The 17,076-nt window shown below is 44.1% G+C and overlaps 1 protein-coding gene across 1 annotated transcript in view; it reads left to right on the top strand.

The window, feature by feature from the left end:
- LOC137310775 (protein THEMIS3-like) overlaps nucleotides 1–15,306 on the top strand; it is a 65,721-nt gene extending 50,415 nt beyond the window's left edge. Inside the window, exons 4-6 of the mRNA XM_067978400.1 lie at nucleotides 735–1,831; nucleotides 9,020–9,125; nucleotides 9,228–15,306. Coding sequence (XP_067834501.1) covers nucleotides 735–1,831; nucleotides 9,020–9,097 — 1,175 coding nt within the window. The 3' untranslated portion in view covers nucleotides 9,098–9,125; nucleotides 9,228–15,306. The remainder of the gene's footprint in view (nucleotides 1–734; nucleotides 1,832–9,019; nucleotides 9,126–9,227) is intronic.
- The last annotated feature ends 1,770 nt before the right edge of the window (nucleotides 15,307–17,076 follow it).

Here is a 17,076-nt window from a genome sequence, read left to right as displayed (position 1 = left end):
CCGTCCCTAATTGCCCTTGAGAAGGTGGTGGTGAGCCACCTTCTTGAACCACTGCCGTCCATGTAGTGAAGGTTCTCCCACAGTGCTGTTAGGTAGGGAGTTCCAGGATTTTGACCCAGCGACGATGAAGGTAAGGAGATATATTTTCAAGTCAGGATGGTGTGTGACTTGGAGGGGAACGTGCAGATGGTGTTGTTCCCATGCACCTGCTGCCCTTGTCCTTCTGCATGGTAGAGGTCACCGGTTAGGGAGGTGCAGTTGAAGAAGCCTTGGCGAGTTACTGCAGTGCATCTTGTAGATGGTACACACTGCAGCCACGGTGCGCCGGTGGTGGAGGGAGTGAATGTTTAAGGTGGTGGATGGGGTGCCAATCAAGCGGGCTGCTTTGTCCTGGATGGTTTTGCATGTGACCTGTGCTATACCTAATATGAATGTGCTTGATGTTGACACTGGTGTCCAAAGTGGAAAATTATTCCATTCCCCAACAATAACATACCTCAGCTCCATGAGCACAAAAAAATCTTTAAATATTACCTTCATTAATATTAATTGCAAATTACTTATTATGATGACTCTGCATTTCTGGCCAACTCGTTTATTTTCTGAAGCGGCTCATCTGATTACCCAGGTGCACTACAAAAGTTCCTTCTAACAACTCTCACACCCTTGTTGTGAATAACATAAATTGAGGCCACATGCGTTTTCTCTAGTAATTGAGTCTGTTTCATGTCTAGGAGGAAGAGAAACTATGATCCCAATGCAACTTGATTTCGAAATAGTTGATATCACTGATGCAGTGGCTAACAGCCCTTTTGTTGCACCAGTTTATTTGGAAGACATTTACACCATGCCAAGTGATAAGTTTCCTTTGACTGTTCAAATTGTAGACCGCATGGACAAAAGCAGTCACGTTGCAATGAGTCGCAAAAGTAACCCAAATCATTTTGAAGTTGGAAAGTTCCTCACAATCTTGAAAAGAGCAGAAGTGAAGAAATACCTTGTCTCAGAGATCTCGCAGCACTCTGCCAAGAAACATTTCCTTGTTCCTCAGACCTATTCCGGGATATTGCAGAGGACACCTAGAACATTCCAAACAGTTTATGATTTAGATCTTGCAAGGAAGACAGGTGGAGTGATCGAAGTAATTGCTACAAAATGCTATGATGCAGAACTAAAAGGGTTATCTTCATTTACAACAGGGGACCAATTCCGAACAGTCAAGCCTGGAAATGTTTCTACATTTGTTGGGATGAAACTGCAGACCATTGATATTCTGGAATGTGAAAACATCTCCACACAAAATATAGTCATCTTACCAATGTATGCAGAGGGGAAATTTTTGGAAGTTTTAAAAGGCAGAGAAAAGTACAGGATCGAGAAACTCCTTGCCCACCATAGGCCTCCCTGCCATGTAAAGGTGATTGCTAAAGACCAGTCCCTCGCAAATGATCTTCTGTTTGGTATAAATGAACTGAGGGTTGATGGTGACGTTAACATGGACTATCTTGTTGCTAAGTGTAAACATACTTCAGCTGAACCCTTTGAAATAGCTGTTAAGCTTGTGAAGGTGATGATGGCGATAATAAGCAAAGAGTCACCTCCCGCCGGGGGGCAAACAACGAATCTGCCATCATCCAAAACCATTGAACTATTATCAGCAGATGACTATGTGTTGCTAAAAGATTACAATGTTCATACAGTACCTCCTCCGCTACCTCCCAAACTTGGATGTAGTATTGCATCTTGTGATCAAATTCAAACCTCTTCAATCCTACCCAAAATGACAAAGGAAAATATCCAAACTGGTCCATCTCTTCTTGTTCTTGATGAGGTAATATTCAGTATGTATATTAAGGGTCCAAAGTACAATACTAGGAACGTTGACGTAGTATGCTCCACCAGCAATGAGTGGAGTTTCATTTAAAATTTGCTATAAGTGTATTTAAACTGCTTTGAGGTTCTGCAAATGCCATTTTTTGAGTAGAGTGGGACCTTCACTATCCATGCTCCAAGTTTTTTCACCTTTTTGACTATCCACCAGAATTTTGATGCAAGACACTTCATCACCGTACATCCCACCAGCACAAATCTCCTCCTGTTTGACATTAATCAACCTCACCATATTGCACACGCCTTCATTCTCATGCTTATTGTATCAATGCAGCTTATGTGTAAGAACAAAGTTTGGGACACTCAATTATCCACCAAATTAACACTATCGACCGGGGGAGTCTCCTTTGTGTGGGTGCCTGAATTCAGGCAACTTAACATGGTAGGGGGAGGGAACATGGCACAAACCTCCTGGGGGAATTAAAATTGACCCTAAAGTTTCCATTCTGGATTTGATGTTGATGTTCATATTTGTTAGCAATTGGGGCCAAGACCCATGAGGCTGGACTGAAGGGAAGCAATCGGATGGTAGTTGTTAGGAAGGCGGTGATAAGGATTGTGGAACTGTTGGTGTATTGGGGAGGGAAGGAATGGTTCAGGTGAAGAGCTCTTGGATCAGTTGCTCTCTGAGAGCTCTGGCAGCTAGGGGCCCTGGAAGTCGATGTTGCTCCTGCTCATCTTCCTCCTCCTCCACTTCTGGCTGCCCAGGTAAGGGCTGGTCCCTCAGTACTGTAAAATAATGCAGCATGTCACCATAAAGCCGGAACACGGTCAGGGTTAAACTGCAAAGCTTCTCCCGAACAGTGGAAGCGTTTCTCGAACATGCCGATGGTCTGCTCAATGATATTTCTGGTGGCAGCATGACTCTCATTGTAGGCCAGCTCTGCGTCTGTGCCCGGATTCCTGACAGGAGTCCTAAGCTATGTCTGGAGGGGATACCCTTTGTTGCCAAGTAGCTAGTCTGCAATCTGATGGCCCGGTTGGAATAAAAGCAGCACAGAGGATTGGCTTATCATGAAATTGGGCACAGAACAGCATGATGTGCTGCCTGTAATTGCAAACAAGCTGCATATTCAGGGACAGATATCCATTTCTATTGATAAAGGTGCCAGTCTGTTAATGGAGACCACGCAGGGCAATGTGGGTCCAGAGCTTGGGGAAGCCTGCAATACAGGCAAAGCCTAGTGCTCTCTCTCGCCCTGCTTCACTCTGTCCATTGGGAAAGTAATGTTGGTGTTCCTCCTGGCATAGAGAGTCTTGGTCACCTCACTGATTCAGCGGTGCACAGCAAACTGCGAGATGTCGCTGATGTCACCTGCCTGGAACGACCCTATGGCATAAAAGTTAAGAGTTACGGTGACCTTGAGTGCCACAGGTAGTGCTGTCCGTGACCTATGTTTGAGGCTCGAGTTGTGGCTGCAGCAGGTGATAGCCTCCTTGGAGAAGTGAAGGCACCTGACACATTACTCATCAGGGAAGTTAAGGTAGGAGAGATGCTCCCTGAAGATCTGCTGTAGGTATGGCTTCCTGCGCAGTGCCCTCTTCCTCCCTCTTCTCCCAGATGCTCCTGCTCTCTCCTATCTTTTTCACTGCTCCTCTTCCTCTTCCAGCAATAAAGACAGACCTACCAGACCACACAGGACTAGCATAAACTCTTCCCAAACAGACAAAAGCAGTCCAGCACCAGCACAAAGTTGTTACCAGATGTCAGAATTCACTCGTGGAACACAGAAAATAACCCAAAGAAGGTCCAGAAAGTAATTAACAGCCTAAGAGGACAAACCAGCAACTAACATGTATAGAGGGGACAAGCCCTTTAAATAGCGCTCCTGAAGGCTCCTTCCTGATTGTTAGCACCATGAGTTGTTGGGCGAGTTTATCACTGGCGCTGGGACAGACAAAATGGTCATAGAGAATAGAATCATAGAAAATCATAGAATGATTACAGCACAGAAGGAGGCCATTTGGCCCATCGAGCCCGTATCAGCTCTCTGCAAGAGCAATCCAGCTGGTCCACCTCCCCCGCCCTTTCCCCGTGGACCTGCAAATTTTTACCCTTCAAGTACTTATCCAATTCCCTTTTGAAAGCCAAGATTGAATCTGCCGCCACCACCCTCTCTGGCAGTGCATTCCAGATCATAACCACTCGCTGCGTAAAAATGTTTCTCCTCATGTCGCCTTTGGTTCTTTTGCCAATCACCTTAAATCTGTGCCCTCTGGTTCTTGACCCTTCCCCCAATGGGAACAATTTCTCTCTAACTACTCTGTCCAGCTCCTTCATGATTTTGTACACCTCCTATCAAATCTTCTCTCAACCTTCTCTGCTCTAGGGAGAACAACCCCAGCTTCTTCAGTCTATCCACGTAACTAAAGTCCTTCATCTCTGGAACCATTCTAGTAAATCTTTTCTGCATCCTCCCTAAGGCCTTCACATCCTTCCGAAAGTGCAGTGCCCAGAATTGGACACAATACTCCTGTTGTGGCCGAACCAGTGTTTTATAAAGATTCATCATAACTTCCTTGCTTTTGTACTCTATGCCTCTATTTATAAAGCCCAGCATCCCATATGCTTTTTAACTGCTTTCTCAACCTGCCCTGACACCTTCAACGATTTGTGCACATATACCCCCAGATCTCTTTGTTCCTGCACCCCCATTAGAATTGTACTATTTAGTTTGAATTGCCTCTCCTCATTCTTCCTACCAAAATGTATCACTTTGCACTTCCCTGCGTTAAATTTCATCTGCCACGTGACCATCCATTCCACCAGTCTGTCTAGGTCCTCTTGAAGTCTATCACTATCCTCCTCACTGTTCACCACATTTCCAAGTTTTGTGTCATCTGCAAATTTTGAAATTGTGCCCTGTACACCCAAGTCCAAGTCATTAATATATATCAAGAAAAGCAGTGGTCCTAGTACCGACCCCTGGGGAACACCAGGGGTCAGTACTCCAGTCCAAAAAACAACCGTTCACCACTACTCTCTGTTTCCTGTCACTTAACAAATTTCATATCCATGATGCCACTGCCCCCTTTATTCCATTGGCTTCAACTTTGCTAACAAGCCTATTATATGGCACTTTATCAAACGCCTTTTGGAAGTCCATATACACCACATCAACTGTATTGCCCTCATCAACTCTCTCTGTTACCTCATCGAAAAACTTAATCAAGTTAATTAATCACGATTTGCCTTTAACAAATCCGTGCTAACTTTCCTTAATTAATCCACACTTGTCTAAGTGACTGTTAATTTTGTCCCGGATTATCGTTTCTAAAAGTTTCCTCACCACCAAGATTAAACTGTAAACAATTTTACAACACCAAGTTATAGTCCAGCAATATTATTTTAAATTCACAAGCTTTCGGAGATTTTCTCCTTCCTCAGGCAAATGTTTGAAGAGCTCCTTGAAGCCTACGCATTTATACATATAGAACAATACATGGTGTTTACAGACTGCCCCTGCAACTGCCCGTTGCCAAGGCAATCACCGTGTTCAGACAGAGAGGTGTCACCTGCAGAACCCCCGAATACACATTCAACAAAAAAACAAACAGGGAAAAAAAAAACAGAGAAAAAAAACAGAGAGAGGCAGAAACATCCGGAAGGCAGAGAGAGCCAGCAAATGACCCATTATATTAAAAACAGATAACATTTGTTCGCTGGTGGGGTAACGTGTAGCGTGACATGAACCCAAGATCCCGGTTGAGGCCGTCCTCATGGGTGCGGAACTTGGCTATCAATTTCTGCTCGACGATTTTGCGTTGTCGTGTGTCTCGAAGGCCGCCTTGGAGTACGCTTACCCGAAGGTCGGTGGATGAATGTCCATGACTGCTGAAGTGTTCCCCGACTGGGAGGGAACCCTCCTGTTTGGCGATTGTTGCGCGGTGTCCGTTCATCCGTTGTCGCAGCGTCTGCATGGTCTCGCCAATGTACCATGCTCTGGGGCATCCTTTCCTGCAACGTATGAGGTAGACAACGTTGGCCGAGTCACAGGAGTATGAACCATGCACCTGGTGGGTGGTGTCCTCTCGTGTGATGGTGGTATCTGTGTCGATGATCTGGCATGTCTTGCAGAGGTTACCGTGGTAGGGTTGTGTGGCGTCGTGGACGCTGTTCTCTTGAAAGCTAGGTAGTTTGCTGCGAACGATGGTCTGTTTGAGGTTGGGTGGCTGTTTAAAGGCGAGTAGTGGAGGTGTGGGGATGGCCATAGCGAGGTGTTTGTCCTCATTGATGACATGTTGAAGGCTGCGGAGAACATGGCGTAGTTTCTCCGCTCCGGGGAAGTACTGGACGACAAAGGGTACTCTGTTGGTTGCGTCCCGTGTTAGTCTCCTGAGGAGGTCTATGCGATTTTTTGCTGTGGCCCGTCGGAACTGTCGATCGATGAGTCGAGCGTCATATCCCGTTCTTACTAGGGCGTCTTTCAGCGTCTGTAGGTGTCCATCGCGTTCCTCCGTCGAGCAGAAATTGATAGCCAAGTTCCGCACCCATGAGGACGGCCTCAACCGGGATCTTGGGTTCATGTCACGCTACACGTTACCCCACCAGCGAACAAATGTTATCTGTTTTTAATATAATGGGTCATTTGCTGGCTCTCTCTGCCTTCCGGATGTTTCTGCCTCTCTCTGTTTTTTTTCTCTGTTTTTTTTTTCCCTGTTTGTTTTTTTGTTGAATGTGTATTCGGGGGTTCTGCAGGTGACACCTCTCTGTCTGAACACGGTGATTGCCTTGGCAACGGGCAGTTGCAGGGGCAGTCTGTAAACACCATGTATTGTTCTATATGTATAAATGCGTAGGCTTCAAGGAGCTCTTCAAACATTTGCCTGAGGAAGGAGAAAATCTCCGAAAGCTTGTGAATTTAAAATAAAATTGCTGGACTATAACTTGGTGTTGTAAAATTGTTTACAATTGTCAACCCCAGTCCATCACCGGCATCTCCACATCAAGATTAAACTGGCCTGTAGTTGCTGGATTTATCGATACATCCTTTTTTGAACAAGGGTGTAACATTTGCAATTCTCCAGTCCTCTGGCACCACCCCCATATCTAAGGATGATTGGAAAATTATGGCCAGTACCTTCGCAATTTCCACCCTTACTTCCTTCAGCAACCTCGGATGCATCCCCTCCAGACCTGGTGACTTATCTACTTTTAAGTGCAGCTAGCCTTCCTAGTTCCTCCTCTTTATCAATTTTTAGCCCATCCAGTATCTCAACTACCTCCTCTTTTGCTGTGACTTTGGCTGCATCTTCTTCCTTGGTAAAGACAGATGCAAAGTACTCATTTAGTACCTCAGCCATGACCTCTGCCTCCACGCATAGGTCTCCTTTTTGGTCCCTAGTCGGCCCCGCTCCTCCGCTTACTACCCATTTACTATTTATATGCCTATAGAAGACTTTTGGATTTTTTTTAATGTAAGTTGCCAGTCTATTCTCATACTCTCTCTTTGCCCCTCTTATTTCCTTTTTCACTTTCCTCTGAACTTTCTATATTCAGCCTGATTCTCACTTGTATTATCAACCTGACACCTGTCATACACCCCCTTTCTCTGCTTCATCTTACTCTCTATCTCTTTTGTCATCCAAAGAGCTCTGACTTTGGTTGCCCTACCTTTCCCCCTCGACCTATCTCCTCTTTAAAGGCTGCCCATTGCTCGATTACAGTATTGCCTGCCAATCTTTGATTCCAACTTACCCGGGCCAGATCCGTTCATAACCCACTGAAATTAGCCCTCCTCCAACTAAGTATTTTTACTCTAGATTGCTCCTCGTCCTTTTCCATAGCTAATCTAAGCCTTATGATACTATGATCAGGGTTCCCTAAATGTTCCCCCACTGACACTTGCTCCACTTGATCCCCACTTAATTCCCCAGAACCAGATCCAGCAATGCCTCCTTCCTCACTGGGCCAGAAATGCACAGATCAAGAAAGTTCTCTTGAACACTCTGCCCTTTACACTATTACTATCCCAGTCTATATTAGGATAATTGAAGTCCCCCATTATCACTACTCTATGGCTCTTGCACCTCTCTGTAATTTCCCTGCAAATTTGCTCCTTTATCTCCTTCTCACTAGTTGGTGGCATATAGAATACACCCAGTAGTGTAATGGTGCCTCAATTGTTTCTTAACTCGAACCAAATAGATTCTGTCCTTGACCCCTCAAGGACATCGTCTTTCTCCAGCACTGCAATATTCTCCTTAAACAAGTGTAGGACCCTTATTTAAATATGTTAATTATATTTTTGAATGCTTTCAGCACCCGCCATGGATGCCTACAGGGTGCCCAATCCAATTTGGCAGGCAGCGCACTTTTGGCATGGGATGGGCACGCATGTGCCGCCCGCCATATTGGACCCTTAGGCACCCATTTTATGCCTGAAAGTTGGGCACGGCATCGAATTTCTAGGTCAAGGTGAGTTGAAGCAAGTGTTCAAACAATTTATTTCAAATAGCTTTTTTATCATTTATTTGTGAGGCTTATGGTTAATATTGCTTTTGAATAGCTTCATTGTCTAAAAATGCTTTTTACATTGTGCATGACCTGCACTAGTGCAGCTGGTTCCTGAAGAGCAGACCTTGCTCAGATGAGACTCATTAAGACTAGAGACCCTGCTGAAAAAGGATCTTCTGAGTGAGTTACAATAGTTATTCATTCCATTTGCAGCTGACTGTGCAAGAGCTGTGCCATACGAACCGGCTACACTAGAACAAGTACCAGACAATATAAAAGCACCTCAATTTTAAGTGTTTCAGCATCAAGTGTTCTTGAGCTGAATATGTTTTTTAATAGCTGGCATAGGGAGTCTGGAATTTCCCAGGATCTGCCAACTGTCTATGGATTAATAATCCACTCAGAAGATTTATATGTGAACACTTTTAAAGTGGAGGCTTGCTAGACCAAGATTGTTTATTGCTCTGGACATATTTATAATGCAAATTCTGTTTGTAAACAGAAGGGATACTGGCATTTTTATGGATCATAGGGAATAGTCAAGCATACTGAATAACCATTTTAATATTTAAACATTGCTTAAATTAACTGAAATAAATCAACGAGTAGGTTAATGCTCTGGCCCAATCCTTATGCATGCTAACAAGCACACTTACATCATTTATCTTTCAGACTGCTGAACTGCTATCAAAAACACACTTACATGACTGCAGAAAATTGCAGAACATTTATCACAAACCATCTGTGTGAAAGGGCTGGTGTTTCAAGAAAACAAAATGTAGGAATGGCTTTAAATTACCTCGACTGTTCAAAGCAAATATTAAAGATAGTTTTTTCCTCTGAGTATTAAAAATCCACGCTGTTCATTTTTCTTTTCCAGATTGACACATCTCCAGGCACCACAGACCAGATCAACAATAGAATGTGAAGATGTACACTTTTGTGCAGTAGAACGGAGATGATTTTGTATAATTAAATAACACTTATTTCATATTGCATGCCAATAGTTTAAATTCATCAATAATGAAATAAAGTACAGGGTAGTTAAGTACTATATTTTTGATAACTTTAAATTCAAAGAACACTGGAGCTTTCTTGTTGCAAATCTAAATTGTCAAATTAAACAAATAATATGAAACAGGCAGTGACAAGTAAATGACAAGCCTTAAAAATAATCAAAACAATTATTTTTTGCAATTGTGGAAAAGCAGACTGTGAAAGTGGGATTTCTGAGTTATTTAGAATTTCCCTTGTTATTTTAATTGCTGGTGTGCCAGAATAAGTAGGATTCCCCTATCTGTTTTTTGACCAGGCAGTCAGTTTTTTCAGCAGGCTGTTCAAAAACTTCTCAGCTCCAGGACATCGCTGCAGGAGTTCCTCAGGTCAGAGTCCTAAGCCCAGCTATCATCAACTGCTTCACAAACGACCTTCCCTGCCAACATAAGGTCAGAAGTGGGGCTGTTTGCTGATGACTGCACAGTGTTCAGCTACATTCGTAATTCCTCAGATAATGAAACAGTCCATGCCCCGTATGCAGCAAGACCTGGACAACAGCCAGGCTTGGGCTGATAAGCGGCAAGTAACTTTCGCGCAGCACAACTGTCAGGCAATGACCATCACCAACAAAAGAGAGCCTAACTACCTCCAGGCAGGCGAGGGCCTCGGTGTATTTCTAAAGTCAGGTTCTGACGATGTCATTCAAACCCTATTTTAACTCTGGACAGATGCATTTTGCGGCCGGTGCCAGCCTCTCCAGGAGCACTGGCCGCGAAGGAGAAGCAGGACAAGAAGAAGACCAAACAGGTAAATATGTTTTTTGAAAGGGTTTCCTGTGGGCCAGGAGGAGCAGGAGTGCCCCTGCAGGCCCCACAAGGAAACCTAAGGCCCCGGTCTCCACCCTCCCCGACCACAATTGCCCATCCTTCACCCTGCACACCCCCTCTCTCCCCCCCACCTCCCCACCCCACCACTTGTCAGACTGCCAGGGTGGAAGTCAGACCGTGGATATTTATACAAGGCCCGGGAGTTCAAATGGCCCAGGCCTCGTGTCGATGAGCCGAGGCACACCTGACGCTCAACCCACCGGCCCCATGTTCGCTCCTCTCCCCCACTTAAAATCGCAGCGACTATTTTTCTGCTTACTTCTGTGTGTAATAGTGTGCAGCCATTACTTATTATGGTTTTCAATTAATTTTTATTATCAGCAAAGCAAATTTCAGAATTCAAGCCATGAACTAATCCTTTTCCTCCACTTATCAGATTTTGAATGTGGAAAAAGGTTCCTCTTGTTCACCAGCGCTAACACTGACTTTTTCTCTTGAGGGTAACGCTCCCTTTTTTCTCATGACAATCTCAGGACTATGGGCAGTCACAACTAAATACAATAGCGTTGCAGCCTGTACCCAGACTTCCCCAGTGCTGCCCTGAAACCAGACACTAGACAGCTAGCTATTAGAATCACAGAAAGTTACGGCACAGAAGGAGGCCATTCGGCCCATCGTGTCCGTGCTGGCTGAAATAGAGCTATCCAGCTTAATCCCACTTTCCAGCACTTGGTCCGTAGCCCTGTAGGTTACGGCACTTCAAGTGCATACCCAAGTACTTTTTAAATGAGTGGAGGGTTTCTGCCTCTGCCACCCTTTCGGGCAGTGAGTTCCAGACCCCCACCACCAATCTCTGGGTGAAAAATTTCTCCTCAGCTCCCCTCTAATCCTTCTACCAATTACTTTAAATCTATGCCCTCTGGTCACTGACCCCTCTGCTAAGGGAAATAGGTCCCATCATAATTTTATATACCTCAATTAAATCTCCCCTCAGCCTCCTTTGTTCCAAAGAAAACAACCCCAGCCTATCCAATCTTTTCTCATAGCTAAAATTCTCCAGTCCTGGCAACATCCTCGTAAATCTCCTCTGTACCCTCTCTAGTGCAATCACATCTTTCCTGTAATGTGGTGATCAGAACTGTACGCAGTACTCAAGCTGTGGCCTGACCAATGTTTTGTACAGTTCTGGCATAACTTCCCTACTCTTATATTCTATGCCTTGGCTAATAAAGTATCGCGAATGCCTTTTTAACCACCTTATCTACCTGTCCTGCTACCTTCAGGGATCTGTGGACATGCACTCCAAGGTCCCTCACTTTCTCTACACCTCTCAGTATCCTCCCATTTATTGTGTACTCCCTTGCCTTGTTTGCCCTCCCCAAATGCATTATCTCACACTTCTCTGGATTGAATTGTGTTTGCCACTTTTCTGCCCACCTGACCAGTCCACTGATATCTTCCTGCAGTCTACAGCTTTCCTCCTCACTATCAACCACATAGCCAATTTTTGTATCATCTGCAAACTTCTTAATCAAGCCCCCCATATTCAAGTCCAAATTATTAATATATACCACAAAAAGCAAGGGACCCAGCACTGAGCCTTGTGGGACCCCACTGGAAACAGCCTTCCAGTCGCAAAAACACCCGTCAACCATTACCCTTTGCTTCCTGCCACTGAGCCGATTTTGGATCCAACCAGCCACTTTCCCTTGGATTCCATGGGCTTTTACTTTTTTGACCAGTCTGCCATGTGTTCCTTGTGAAAATCCTTGCTAAAATCCATGTAGAACACATCAAACACGCAATCCTCATCGACCCTCCTCAAAAAATTCAATCAAGTTAGTCAGACACGACCTTCCCTTAATAAATCCATGCTGACTGTCCTTGATTAACCCGTGCCTTTTAAACGACGATTTATGCTGTCCCTCAGAATCGATTCCAATGATTTACCCACCACCGAGGTTAGACTGACTGGCCTATAATTACTCGGTCTATCTCTTTCTCCCTTTTTAAACAACAGTGCAATGTTAGCAGTCCTCCAATCCTCTGTAGCCAGGGAGGATTGGAAAATGATGGTCAGAGCCTCCGTTACTTGCTCCCTTGCTTCTCTTAGCAGCCTGGGATACATTTCATCCAATATTTCACACTCCTCCTCCTTAACTACAATATCTGCATCATCCCCCTCTTTTGTGAAGACAAGCACAAAGTATTCATTAAGAACCATACCCACAACATCCGCCTCCACACATCGGGTACCTTTTTGGTCTCTAACCGGCCCTACTCTTTCCTTTGTTATCCTCTTACTTTTTATGTATTTATAAAACATTTTCGGGTTTTCCTTAATTTTACTTGCCAGTATTTTTTCATGCCCTCTCTTTGCTTTCCTAATTTCCTTTTTAATTTCACCCTTGCACTTTCTATACTCCTCTCGGCTTTCTGCAGTATTGAGCTCTTGGTGTCATAAGCTTCCCCTTTTTGCCTTATCTTACCCTGTATGCTCCTTGTCATCCAGGGGGCCCTAGATTTGGCAGTCCCATCCCTTTTCTTTGTGGGAACATGTTTACTCTGAACCCCTTGAATTTCTCCCTTGAGTGCCTCCCACTGCTCTGACACTGATTTACCTTCAAGTAGCTGTTTCCAGACCACTTTTGCTAAATCACTTCTCAGATTAGTAAAATTGGCCTTTCCCCAATTTAGAACCTTTACTCCTGTTCTATCTTTGTCCTTTTCCATAACTATGCTAAATCTAACGAATTATGATCACTACCAGCAAAATGCTCTCCAACTGATACTCCTTCCACCTGCCCAGCTTCATTCCCTAAAACTAAATCCAGAACTGCTTCCCCTCTTGTTGAGCTTGTTACGTACCAGCTAAAAAAGTTCTCCTGAATGCAATTTAAGAATTCTGCACCCTCTATACCTTTTGCACTGATTGTATCCCAGTTAAGGTAGTTGAAATCCCCTACTATTACTGCCCTATTGTTTTTGCACTTCTTGGAAATTTGCCTACATATTTGCTCTTCCACTTCCCTCTGACTGTTCGTGGGTCTATAGTACACTCCCAGCAGTGCGATTGCCCCTTTTTTGTTCTTTAGCTCAACCCATATGGCCTCATTTGATGATCCTTCTAACATATCATCCCTCCTCACGGCCATAATTATTTCTTTAACTAATATTACTAACCCCCCCTTCTTTTTTACCCCCTCTGTATCTCGTCTGAAAACCCTGTAACCAGGACCGTTGAACTGCCATTCCTGTCCCTGTTTAAGCCATGTTTCAGTAATAGCTAAGATATCACACTGCCACGTGTCTTTCTGTGCCCTCAGCTCATCTGCCTTATTCACTATACTCCTTGCATTGAGGTATATACCATTAAGCACTGCCAAACTCCTTTGTTGTCTACTTTCTAACTTTTGTTTCCTCTGCTTTCCAAACTTACTTATGAATTTTCTGCCTTTCATTTCCAGCTCTGCTACTCTCCTTCAGAATCTACACTCAGTTTCCCATCCCTCTGCCAAGCTAGTTTAAACCCTCCCCCACAACACTAGCAATCCTCCCTGTGAGGATATTGGTCCCGGCCCTGTTGAGATGCTACCCGTCCGGCTTGTACAGGTCCCACCTCCCCCTGAACCTGTCCCAATGCCCCAGGAATCTAAAGCCCTCCCTCCTGCACTATCTCTCCAGCCACACATTCATCTGCTCTGTCCTCCTACTTCTATACTCGCGAGCGCATGGCACTGGGAGTAATCCAGAGATTACTACCATTGAAGTCCTGCTTATCAATCTCTTTCCTAATTCCTTAAAATCTGCCTGCAAGACCTCATCTCACTTTCTACCTATGTCGTTGATACCGATATGGACCACTACCACTGGCTGTTCACCCTCCCCCTCCAGAATGTTCTGCAGCTGCTCGGTGACATCCTTGACTCTGGCACCAGGGAGGCAACCATCCTGGAATCTCATCTGTGGCCACAGAAACGCCTATCTGTTCCCCCAACTATAGAATCTCCTATCACTATCGCTCTCCTGTCCATTCTCCTCCCCCCCTTTACAGCAGAGCCACCTGGGTGTTCCACTTGTATAGTTAGCAACCGTGGTCAACAAATGAGGTAAGAGACAGTATCAAGCTAAAAGAAAAAGTTTACACAAATGCAAGAAAAAGTGGAATCCAGTGGACTGGGAGAGCTAAATAAACAGCAAAGGGATACAAAGAAAGTAGTAAGTGGTGCATAAAGGTAATATGAAAAAAAAACTTGCAATGGATATTAAAGCTAACAGCAAAAGTTTTTTAAAATATATTAAGAGAAAGAAGGGTGGATTTTGATTGTACGATAGTGTAAACGGGTGATAGTGAATCAACAGCCTGTTTTACATCTCTCCCAAATTTATTTCCATTGACTTCTGGGCTGCCAATTTACTATCCCCCATTTTACACTATCACACAAAGTCAAAATCTACCCCAGAGAGTGGTGAAGGAGAATAAAGGCCCATAAAGACGGATGTAGGTGAGACTATAATGAATAATAAGGAAATGGCAGACTTGTTAAATGAGAGCATTGTATCCATTTTCACAGTGGTGGAAGAGGATAAAATGACAGTGCTCAAGGGAACCTAAAAAGAAGTCAAGGGGAGAAACTTAGTGGATTCAATATAAGTTTAAAAAATTGTAATGGAGAAAATAATGGGACTTAAGGTAAACAAATCTCCAGGACCTGATGGTTTCCACCCCATGGTATTAAAGAAACAGGTGAGGAAATTACAGATGCATTCGTCATAATTTTACAAATCTCTAGATTCAGGAATTATGCCCTTGGATTAGAAAATTGCAAATGTCACTCCGTTATTTAAGAAGGGAGGGAGAAACCTTCCAATTTAACATTAAATTTAAATTACTGGGATCTATTATCAGAGACAGAGTAACCAAATACTTGGACAAGTATGAGCTGTGGTAAAATAATGTAGATAGCACAGTGAATTTCTTTGATGTACAAAAATCTGAAATATTCACACAGTAATTTGACAGCAATGACAGTAATATGTTCTCTGTTATTGGTTTTGCATTTTGTTTCACTTCGTTTATTTTTGAGTTTTTCATTGTTTTCCATGCACTCAATTAAAATTTTGATGCTTCAGAAACCATATTCTCTATTTTTATTTGTATGGTTGTTTGGGGTGACTGCAGTGCCACATGTCACAGCACCCATGTGAATGCCATATTGATTAATCCAATAATACACATCGGGGTAAATTTTCATTTTCACCACCTGCGCTGTAACCCGGAGGAGCAGACTGCCTTGCTGTTGTAGAACCCGCCTTATTTTCATTCCATTATGGAATAAAAATCAGGTTACTGCCCAGGTGGTAAAGATGAAAGTTTACCCCATCAATTCTTATACTGAGATTTTCATTCAGGATCATCAACAAAGAACTAGGTGCACAGTGCAAGATTTCACCCTTCAAATGCTGTCGTGGAATTTACTAATCTGGCTGCAGTGAGACTATAGGGGTGGGGAACATCAAATCCCACTACAGCAGCTTGAGAATATGATTTTTGTTTGAAAAAAATCTGGAAATAAAAAACTGGTACCGGTAAAAGGGACAATGAAGCTGGCCGATTGTCGTAAAGATCCAATTGGTTCACTAATGTCCTTTAGAGAAGGAAAAGAGAAAGAGTTCTATGCCAAGAAACCTACCAAAAAGATCACGTTATGTTGAAGGAGATGGCACTGAATGGCAACTCTTTCACCCCCAGAATCGCAGGCCAGTACCACATAAAGTTCAAAAACCTGACCAGGGCAGGCAAGGTAACACTTTACCTTTTCTTCCTTGGGCATCCTGGGCACCAGCACACTCTTCAACCTCTAAAAGTAATAACTGCACGACCAACCCTTCACAATGCACCGTGATTAATTCGGGATCTCAGGGTATGGATATTTTACAGAGCAACTCCCCTTACAGCAATTACTTGTATGTAGAACACTAAAACCCCTTCCTCCACTTTAACAGGGTGGTACCGCCACATCTCTGACTTCAGCTCTTCCTTACCACTTGTCACATACACCTCAACTGCTAGCTTTCATCTAATTTACTCAATCCTGTTGCAGGAGAAAATGGCTTATAATGCCTGTAAGAGGCAGGCCACTGAGAAGGCATCCCCAACCTGAAACATCTCATGGCCTACAAGGATCAAACTCTTATTTGTGGCAACATCAGGAAAGCTTTTAGTTCACTGTGGACATCACTGGAGTGTGTGATTGCTTAATTGGAATCTGCAGCTTAACCCATCTAAGAAGCATCCAGGGACAAGTTGGTGCCTCCACCTCAATGGAAGCACAAACTGAAGCTCTGGTGGCAATAGGGGGAGAGAATTGATAGTACCTAAAATACTGACTTCCAGGCTATGACAGTTTGGTTAGACCACACTTGGAGTATTTTTTTTATTCATTCATGGGCATCGCTGGCAAGGCTAGAATTTAGTGCCCATCCCTAATTGCCCTTGAGAAGGTGGTGATGAGCCGCCTTCTTGAACCGTTGCAGTCCGTGTGGTGAAGGTTCTCCCATAGTGCTGTTAGGTAGGGAGTTCCAGGATTTTGACCCAGCGACGATGAAGGAACGGTGATATATTTAGAAGTCGGGATGGTATGTGACTTGGAGGGGAACGTGCAAGTGGTTTTGTTCCCATGTGCCTGCTGCCCTTGTCCTTCTAGATGGGTTTGGGAGGTGCTGTCGAAGAAGCCTTGCTGAGTTGCTGCAGTGTATCCTGTAGATGGTACACACTGCAGCCACTGTGCGCCGGTGGTGAAGGGAATGAACGTTTAGGGTGGTGGGTGGGGTGCCAATCAAGCAGGCTGCTTTGTCCTGGATTGTGTCGAGCTTCTTGAGTGTTGTTGGAGCTGCACTCATCCA

Source organism: Heptranchias perlo, chromosome 3 (assembly GCF_035084215.1).
Source record: "Heptranchias perlo isolate sHepPer1 chromosome 3, sHepPer1.hap1, whole genome shotgun sequence".
NCBI lineage: Eukaryota > Metazoa > Chordata > Chondrichthyes > Hexanchiformes > Hexanchidae > Heptranchias > Heptranchias perlo.
The sequence above is the reverse complement of the archived record's forward strand: the minus strand, read 5'-3'. Positions and strand labels throughout refer to the sequence as shown.